We start from the raw sequence: 10,479 nt of genomic DNA, 5'->3' as shown, positions 1-10,479 counted from the left end.
AAAAAAAAAAAAAAAAACCTCACTGAGTGATACTGTTTTATTATGAGTTACTGCTTTGAAATAGGAAACAATATAGTCTCCATCACTATCTATAACCATTTATGGATAGAATACAGAGTTGTAAATATAGCTATTTTATAATTACATTTTGTTCTTTGAACAAAATTGAAGAGCATTGTCCTATTGACATTTTCTTGGTACATTTATGATCAAATAGAATATAGATCTAGCAAGAAGAATTTATTCTAGTGCAAGAATTTAAGGGAAAATGTGAGGGCATTTACTTCTCAAAATGCTTTTTGCTTGGTATACCAGTGTAAACCAAGTCTGTGACCTCATTTCTAACCTGGGTACGTTTGTTTTCCAGTACAGTGCAATCTAGCTATAATTGTTCAAGCGATGACTTCTTAGGTATTTTTTTTAAAATTAGCATTGAGAAAGTTTTCCCCTTTGTTTGAATTTACTTTGTGTCATGTAATGATTTTCACAAGCTGAGGGCGATTTTTGGCTTGTGTTTGATACTCATGACATGTTGAATGTCAAGGCTATGGAAATGCCATTTTGGTGATGGGGAGATGCAAATTCAATTAATGGAACTATGTAGCTGGAACAGGGCCTCACACTTGTTTTAAATGGGGCTCATTTGCATCTACACCTCACATCTCTCTTGAGTGTAGCTCTATTTCTGCTCTTGATACACATGTGCCTGAAGTTTAGGCACATGTGGCCAGCTAAATCCTTTAGTGAAGCCTTTTGACTGAACACAAATTTTACAGAACAAATCCATTCATTACAAAGAGTGCAGTAATGAAAAATGAAGCTTTTCATGCTGCTTTTGGTGCTTAAAAAAGAAGAATCTTGAAACCAGAAGACTACAGGTTCTCTATCCCTGGCCTAAATAAAAGTACCCTCTTCACAACTTCATTTGAAAGAGTAAAGATTCTCCAGATATCATTTTGTTTAGAACTGACTTCAAGACACCGGTATCTCAGACTGTGGAGTCTGCATCCCACATAGATACTGAGGCTGTAAGAATAGGATACAAAATGGATGGACGAATGGCTTTTCCCTTAGATTTTGTTCCCAGAAGATTCTTTTGTTGGTGATGTGAGCTGCCGGGGCTAATCCTTGGGTTTTTAAAACAGAAGTTTTCCATACAAGGACAGAGCTATGTAGAACTATTCTAGTCCACTAAAAGCTATAAATTCACAGAATCTTTGCATTAAAATACTTCTGAGTATACAAGCCACCTCTGGTGAACTTTTTATTTTTTTTTCTTGAGACAGAGTCTCACCATATTGCCCTCGGTAGAGTGCTGTGGCATCACAGCTCACAGCAACCTCAAACTCTTGGGCTTAAGAGATTCTCCTGCCTCAGCCTCCCAGGTAGCTGGGACTACAGGCGTCCCCCACAACGTCTGGCTATTTTTTGGTTGTAGTTGTCATTGTTTTTTGGCAGGCCCAGGCTGGATTCAAACCTGCCAAGCTCTGATGTATGTGGCTGGCGCCCTAGCCACTGAGCACAGTTGCCGAGCCTGGTGAACTTTCTCTTGACAGCTATTTTAGTGGTTCACTCTGGATGCTGAATAAACCTGTCTGTTTTAGATTTAGTGCCTGGCCGTGTGATTTAACCTGCCTAAGAATGAGCATGGGTGGCCTCGGACTAGCCTCAACTGTACTGCAAATAGAATAGCCATCATTCCAATGAGACATTTAATGCTCACCAGAAATAGGATGCCCAGGCCAGGTTTCACTAGATGAGAGTCTTATCTCTTTTTTTCAGATATCCACCTCAGCAGATTCTATATTACCTTGTTCTTATCAACTATTAGGCTGTATTAACACTGCAGAAAGTAAAGTAGAGCTTTAGGTAATGATCTGGTAAATTTGATCAGTGAAAAGAAGCTACAATCTTCCTTTTAGCCACCGCTCCCTCCTCTCACCTACCCCTGCATTTCTGGATGTGATTGTCATTTACTCAAATCACTAAGTTAATAGCCAGACGACCACTTCAATTAATACAGGGTATAAACCACTTGCCACCATTATCAGCTTGCATGTTTAGAAAAGCTACCTGAATAAAAATGCAAAGAAGTATTAAAATAGTTTCTTGGGCCATTTAGCATTCAGTGGACCAGTACACACAAAAATTAAGTGTAACCAGTTCCCTCTTGGATGAGTTGTAATTTAAGATCTATGGGGGTTTTAATGTTTCTAAAGGCAATGTCAATTCTCATAAATACCATTGCAAGCCTTTGTTTAACCTCTTTAAAATGACTCACACTGGTGTTTAGAAAACAGAAAGATATGTTTAGGATAGTGTTTGATGAGAGAGAAAAAGAAGTAGACCACTCGCCTCAGTTGGAAAATAATGCGGTCTTTTATGATTAGACATCAATCTTTTAGATAACCAAATAGTTTTAATCCATCCTGAAAATCTTGCATGGATAGCCTATTTCATATCTCCTCCCAGTCCTGCAGCTATACCTAATGGTTTAACTTTATAGTCTAAGTATATATTCTGACAATAATAATTCCAGTGGCTGTGTATTCAGCTTCCATGTACCTGGGATGCATTCTAGGGTCCAAAGTTACTATTGTAAAATAAATAAAAAACCCTAAAGTTGTTTACCATATAGTTGGGAAGACACACACACCAGAGCTAACTGTCATAGTATGATCATAATCAGAAAAAAAATAGAGAATGTGGAATAATGGAAAGAGTCTAGTACTGTGTAATTTTAGTCAAGCCAACAGTGGTGGAAATCAACATCAATAACTCACCTTATAGTTTATAGAACACATTTATTATCGAACTTTGTGTTTTAATCTTTATGGTCTTCAGAAATTATTATTTAAGGTTAACATTTAAAGTTCAGAGTGATGAAGAGATTTTCCCAAGGGCACAAAACTAGTAGGTGGTGCAGCCAAGATGGACTCCAAGTATTCCATTAAATTGAACTATATGATTTTTGATGTACAAAACAGGTGATTTCACACATTGAAATATAGTTTGGAGCTCTTTCTACTCTATAGCAGCTGTCTCACTAAGAAATAGAAAAAAGTGTTAGTTTTCTTTTCTCTATTCTCATATGGCCATTCAACACTCCTGACACAAGATATGTAACAAATTTTTGCTGCACACCAAGCAGTCAGTTCTCCAGTGGAACCAGCTGAGTGTCCTCTAATTCAATTCAGTTTTGACACTACCTACCTGTAGATAGTGTTAAATCCCACAGGTTTAGAGTTCAGTTCCACAAGACTGCTTCTGACTGCCAGGTTATAAGTCAGAGTTCCCATGACTCTTTTTCTGTGGATTTGATTAACTTGTTAGAAAAGCTCAGAGTACTCAGAGAAACACTAACATTTGCTGGTTTATTATAAAAGAATATGACAAAGGATATAGATAAACAGCTAGATGGAAAACACATATAGAGGATGAGGTATATCAAAAGGGGCATGGAGCTTCCATGTCCTCTCTAAGCATGCCACCCATTGGGAACCTCCACAGGGTCAGCTATCTGGAAGTTCTTAATATTTTTTGGTTTGTATGGAAACTTCATTACATAGGTATGATTGGTTAAATCATTGGCCATTGGTTATCAGTTTAACCTTCACTCCCTCTTCCCTCTCTTACCCCAGATAAGGGTGGGGCTGAAAGTCCCAACCCTTTAATCATGTTTTGGTCTTTTGAAGACTAGCCCCCATCCTCAAGTTATGTAGGGCCCCCCAGCCACCAATCATTTCATTAGTATACTAAAGACACTCTTATCACTCAGGAGATTCCAAGAGTAATTTTAGGAGCTTTTATGTCAGGAAACAGGAAGATCAAATATATATTTTACAATATCATACTCATTTTGGGCTTTCCATCCATAAAATGATGAGTTTGAGCTTGCTGATAGAGAGGAGCCTTTTTCAGCAAGCTCAAAAGAGAAAGAGGCTGCTTTGAGAGTCAGAGTCAAGCAGCAGTCTTTCTTTATCTCTCACTGTCCTTTAAATGTGAGAATACCTTTTAATATGAATCACAGCTGATCCCCACAACTCCTTTTTCTGTGTGTATATGGCATGTATTAGAGCAGTGGTTCTGTAAGTATAATCCTGGGACCAGCAGCATCAACATCACCTGGGAATTTGGAAATGCAAATTGTCTGGCCCTGCCTCAGACCTACTGAATCAGAAACTCTGGAGGTAGAGATCTTAGTTTTAATAAGCCCTCCAAATGCATGTGATGCATGTTGCAATTTGATAATTACTGCATTTGGGTATAATTTGTTGGCCTAAACCTCTGAGAGTCTATGTATAGGTTCACAATTCCCAAATTATTATGTATAGGCAAATAAATTATACTTTATATTTTAAAGCTACTACCTTTGACACTAATAAAAGATTTGGGATGTGTTAATGCTCATCATAGTGCAGGAGGTGAAATAACCCAGGACAGCCTTCAGGGGAAAATGAAAGTTAATAATTTCGATCAGAAAAAAAAGCCCCAAAGAATTCATTTTAAATGGAAAAATCTAAATGATACATGAATAATTCCACTTGGATTAATTTAAAGGGAGAATTCAAACTTGGCTGGCTTAACAGAAAAAAACACGAAGATTGGAATGCTGTATTTGTGCCAGTGCTGCTACTGTGAAAAGCTTTGAAAAATAATTAGAAAGCAACTACTGCTGGAGTTCATCTCTTTCTCCCTTACATAATAAAAACCTTAATCTCATGCTTATGCTTGTTCCTGTCAGCTCATAATTTTAACTATTTAAGCATAAAGTGCCAAAAAGGAGGATAAAATTGTGGGTTTCCAAAAGCCAGATGTTATAAATAGAAGAGATAAAAACTGAGATAAAATAGAAATGCTAAAAATGGTTTACTTTAATGGAAAGTTGATTCACAGATTAACTTTTTTCATTATTTATGAAAATATCCTTTTCTTATACTTTAACCTGGACTTTAATACAGTATTTTTATAGAAAGTACAATAGAAAATTGTACTTCTTAAGGGGAAAAAGAAATACCATTAGTTTTTATTTTATTTTGTTACATCCTAGTTAATTTCAATTTCTCTTAAATGGTTTTAATAGATAATGTACATACCAGCCCATAAAGAGTATGTGTGTATGTAAGTATAAGTGGTCAGTATATTCTTTTTAATTTGGAAAATTGACTTTTTTAATTAAATCATAGCTGTGTGCAACAATGAATCTTGGTGTACAGTGTGGTATTTTGATATGCAATTTGAGATATTTTCATCAAACTGGTTAACATAGCCTTCATGTCATTTTCTTAGTTGTTATGTCAAGACATCTGTATTCTACTTTTAGAAAGATTCACTTGTACACTTGTAAGATAAACCATAGAGGGCTCAGCGCCTATAGCTCAACCGGCTAAGGCGCCAGCCATGTACACCTAAGGTGGTGGGTTCAAATCCCCAGCCCGGACCCGCCAAACAACAATGACGGCTGCAACCAAAAAAAAAAAAAAATAGCCAGACGTTGTGGCGGGCGCCTGTGGTCCCAGCTACTTGGGAGGCAGAGGCAAGAGACTCGCTTCAGCCCAGGAGTTGGAGGTTGTTGTGAGCTGTAATGCCACGGTACTCTACCCAGGGGGACAGCTTGAGGCTCTGTCTCAAAAAAAAAAAAAAGGTAAACCATAGAGGTGATCTCTCCAATCACTCTCCCTCCACCCATTCACCTCCCTCCCCCCTCCCCATATTCTTAGGCTATAATTAGGTTATAGCTTTCATATGAAAGCTATAGAATTAGTTTCATAATAGGGCTGTGTACATTGGATACTTTTTCTTCCAATCTTGAGATACTTTGCTAAGAAGAACATTTTCCAGCTCCATCTGTGTAAACATGAAGGGTGTAAAGCCTCCATTTTACATAATATCCCATGGTGTACATATACCACAATTTATTGATCCATTTGTGGGTCGATGGGCATTTGAGCTTCTTCCATGACCTAGCAATTATGAATTGGGCTGCAGTAAACATTCTGATACAAATACCTTTGTTGTAATGTGATTTTTGGTCTTTTGGGTATATACCTAATAAAAGAATTGGAAAATTGACTTTTTTTTATGTAATTTCCTGATATCAAAACAGGTTAAAGTGTTAAATTGAGGGATTTTGGTTTGATAGAATAGTTACATTTTTTCTTTCTATTCATCTACATTTGAGTAGGTCTTCCCTTAGACATATGATACTATTTTAGTGTCTTTAAAAACTCATTTATTTTTAATTTCTTTGATAATATTGCCTTGGTAATTCTCTAGACATTTGATAAGAAGTCTTAGAAGAGGAGATTTTCTGTGGATATGAAAATAGCTCTGCCTTACATTGAACTAAAAATAAATCACACTGAAGAAACTGAAAATGTATGTGTTTTTGTTTTTTAGGTGGATTATGTATTTACAGATAAGACTGGAACACTCACTGAAAACAGCATGGAATTCATTGAATGCTGTATAGATGGACACAAATATAAAGGTGGAACTCAAGAAGTTGATGGATTATCTCAAACCGATGGACCTTTAACATATTTTGACAAAGCAGATAAGGTGGCATTTTCCATATTTCCTTTTTATCTGAGAAACTGATCTATGTATGCATGAGTTAAGCCTCCATAGTGGAAATAATGAAGTTTCTAGTAGGCATATAACATAGACTTTTGATAATCATTTGTTTATTCTTTTGGTTTCACCTTTTTTGTTTTATTAACAAATCTAGAATTTGTAAACTGGTAGAATTTATTTATAAGTAGAAAGAATTGTGGGAAATGATATTTGGGTAAAAGTTTTCCTGTCATTCATTGTGATCATATTTTTTGTGCTTTGCCTTTTCAAATATAAGCTCCTCTAAGAATGATGATTAAAATGTCCTAAGAGTTTCTAGATGAGCGGTTCTCAACCTGTGGGTCATGACCTCTTTGGGGGTCAAACGACCCTTTCACAGGGGTAACCTAAGACCATCCTGCATATCAGATATTTACATTATGAGTCATAACAGTAGCAAAGTTACAGTTATGAAGTAGCAATGAAAATAATTTTATGGGTGGGGGTCAACACAATATGAGGAACTGTATTAAAGGGTTGCGGCATTAGGAGGGTTGAGAACCACTGGTCTAGACATTGAATGAACCAAAGTCTCTCTACACCTGAGCTATTGCTGAATTTTGAGTTAGATCTTTAGAATGAGCTCTTTTAAACCATGAAGAAGTTACTGCTTTTGTTTAGGTGGCCCTATAATAATCTGGATGTGTTATCACAGCCTTTAGGGTACACTAGCTGAGAATGAGGAAGTCTGCTGGGTACTAGGAAGTTATATAGGTTATTTGAGTATTAGGAATGTATAGATTTATGTTACTCAATTTGCTAGATGATGTAACATTCTCGCACATTATTTGTTTCTCTGTTCATTGCCTAGTAAATGAGTAATCAAAGTAAAAAATAATAGTCATTCTTCTGTTGCTGTTCCACAGAATCGAGAAGAACTCTTTCTGCGTGCCTTGTGCTTATGTCATACAGTAGAAATTAAAACGAATGATGCTGTTGATGCAGCTACAGAATCAGCTGAATTAACTTATATCTCCTCTTCACCAGATGAAATAGCTTTGGTGAAAGGAGCTAAAAAGTAAGCACTTCTTGGTACTTCTGAGAAAGTAAAATCACAGGAGGACAGAAGTCATTTGGTTTTCCCTGTTGCTTCAGTAGCCTTATTGTGTACATCTCCTATTATTTAATTTTATAAAAGCTGCTTTAAACAGTTTGGAAAATTCCCAGATCTAACCAATTAAGACCAAAAAGAAAATACTGATGTATAGATACAACTTGTATTACTATTTATGCTTGCCTGCCAGAATCCTGAATGTTCATGTTGTATTTTGCAAATCACACAACAGTGGACACTTTGGTATAACATATGTTATTTCTGAAGTGCCCCCAGTAATTTTGGTGTCATTTGATAACTGACAGTCCAGTTTTACTTCTGAGGCCCATGGATGATTAAGTAGCTAAAAGGTCACCCAGTGTATTAGCTGGAGAATTGGAATTACAAATTCCCTCACCCTTGGTTACAATAATTATAGCTGAGCATTGACTTGCTCTGTTATCAACTTATCCAGGAAAGGGAAGTGCTGTAATAGGTTAAGATTATATGAAAGAAAAAAAAAAGAATAAACATCATGAGTAGCCCCAATGCAAGGGAAAATTAACCATTCTTTAGAGAGTCTCTACACAAAGGTCTTTGTTATTGTTTTCCATAGGTACGGGTTCACATTTTTAGGAAATCAGAATGGACAAATGAGAGTAGAGAACCAAAGAAAAGAAATAGAAGAGTAAGTAGCTCTGTGTTTGATGTTTGTGAGTCACTTCCTAACCTGCAGTCAACTTTAAATGGATTCAGGCAAGGTAGGGAAGAAAATTGATGCCCCTATAAATACAGGATTCTGCTCTAACAGTTCAGAGTTTTATGTAAATTTAGTTGGAATAGAATCCATTTTTCACAGAATGGCAGAAACTGGGGTTGATGGTGGAAATTCCTATTTGGTTCACATATGTGTCTAGTAGTAGGAATGAGTATCTGCCTGAACTGTTTCTGAAATCTAGATATCATTTCTTATATATGCTGCAAGAAAAATCAATGAACATACATGAAATCTTCTACTATTCGGAACCCTAGCAATCACTCTGGGATTATAAGCACATCCCGTAATTATAAGCATAACACCATAAAAGCTTTGGTGTTAACCAGAAGCTTTCTCTTGTTCTAGATGTTCATGTGTGAGCCTCAGGGCAAGTACTCTTGATGGAGCACTGTCTCTACCTTTCCTCTTTTGCTACAAAGATCCCAGTGAACAAACCTATCTTGGCTTAATGACAGTTTTTAATTAGGCTCTGTGATTAATTTAAATTTCTTCATCTGAACTTGAAATGTAATTATCCATTCTGGCCTGTAGGGTTTCCTGAGACCCATCTCAGAAACTTATAATACATGTAGAGGTGCTTTGAGTAATGTGCTTCCCTGGGGAAGAATGATCAAAAGCCTAGAGGAAGAGGATCTGACTGCCAAGGACCCAGGGTCATTGTCAGAGTTCAGATCCTAACCACTCCACAATGGTGCCCCCATCTGGCCAACACCAAAGGAGATGCCACATGTAGATGTCTTACATACACACATTCCCCCAAACCATTGAACCCCTCGCTCCCACCCAAACCAAGCTATATATAGTAAACATTTTTATGTTAAATACATGTATCCAAGTTGTTTATTTTGAAGAAAATATTCCCTTACACTCTTACTAAAAATTAACTCTTAACTCTTCTGTATCCCTTATCTGACTAATGGTTCAGCCATCAACACACAAATCTGATCAATTTCATCATGCTATTCCACAGTATAAACATTTCATTGGCTTTCTGTTATTCTTAGGATAAAATCCCAAAGGGCCTACAGAGTTCTCAAGTTTCCAACCCCTGCTTACCTTTCTTCATCTCTTGCTGTTGTCTTATCAGTGAGTTTCTCTGGCCTTGGAGGTACTACTTACAGTCCCCTACTAGCCATGTTCTCTCATCCTGCTGTGCCTTTGCACATACTCTTTTGCCTACTCAGAGTGCCATGGTCCTCCTTTTTGTCATATTACTTTTGTAGAACCCAGCTCAGGCACAACCTCTTGTAGGAAGCCAACCTTCAGATGGCTTCCTTCTGTGCTCTCACATCTCCCCTGTGAGTACCTTTATTATAGTAACCAATAGACTGGGAAGGTAGTTATTACCCTCAGTTTCCCTTATCATATGGCGAGCTCCTTGGGGGAAGGGACTGTGGCAGATCCACCTGTATTTCCCAGCACCTAGCACATAGTAGGCACTCCATAGATGTTAGTAAAATAACTGGCAGAGTTCTAGACCCCTTGATACAGGTTATTAGGATAGCTCTTTGTCCTCTATTCCTACGTAGTCGTTCTCCTTACATTTTAAGTAATAGAGTGGGAGGTATAAATACCCTTCAGTCAACACTGGTGTTCTTTGACAACATGTTCTACACAGAGAAATTTCAAGACAAGGAAAAGTACCAGTTGTACATACAACCAGTGATCCTGACCCAAAGAAGAGAGCTGTCTGTTCATCTAAAATGTTTATGTATCTTAGATGTTTCTATTGTTGTTTTTATTTTTCTCAGTGTGGTCTAGGTATTATGCTTTTTTCATTTCTCTTTTCTTAAAGGTATGAACTTCTTCACACCTTAAACTTTGATTCCGTCCGCCGACGCATGAGTGTAATTGTGAAGACTCAAGAAGGTACACATCTTAAAAACTTGACTTTTTCCATTGTAGGCCTATATGTCAATCAACTATTTTAGGAAAAAGAAACATTTCATATAGTAGCTTAGGATTAGCTGAAGTCATTCAAAGCAGTAGCATTCATACATGTCTTCATGTATGTATTTAAGGACATACTTTCTTTTTTTTTTTTTTTTTTTTT

General features: G+C 36.9%; 1 protein-coding gene across 4 annotated transcripts in view; it reads left to right on the top strand.

The window, feature by feature from the left end:
• ATP11C (ATPase phospholipid transporting 11C) overlaps nt 1-10,479 on the top strand; it is a 209,340-nt gene that overhangs the window by 128,290 nt on the left and 70,571 nt on the right. For all 4 annotated transcript variants that reach the window (XM_023517692.1, XM_023517694.1, XM_023517691.1 and 1 more), the window contains 4 exons: nt 6,400-6,561; nt 7,482-7,633; nt 8,265-8,336; nt 10,222-10,295. In XM_023517692.1, coding sequence (XP_023373460.1) covers nt 6,400-6,561; nt 7,482-7,633; nt 8,265-8,336; nt 10,222-10,295 — 460 coding nt within the window. The remainder of the gene's footprint in view (nt 1-6,399; nt 6,562-7,481; nt 7,634-8,264; nt 8,337-10,221; nt 10,296-10,479) is intronic.

This window comes from Otolemur garnettii, unplaced genomic scaffold (assembly GCF_000181295.1).
Source record: "Otolemur garnettii isolate 467f Iridium unplaced genomic scaffold, OtoGar3 scaffold00117, whole genome shotgun sequence".
Taxonomy (NCBI): domain Eukaryota; kingdom Metazoa; phylum Chordata; class Mammalia; order Primates; family Galagidae; genus Otolemur; species Otolemur garnettii.
The sequence above is the reverse complement of the archived record's forward strand: the minus strand, read 5'-3'. Positions and strand labels throughout refer to the sequence as shown.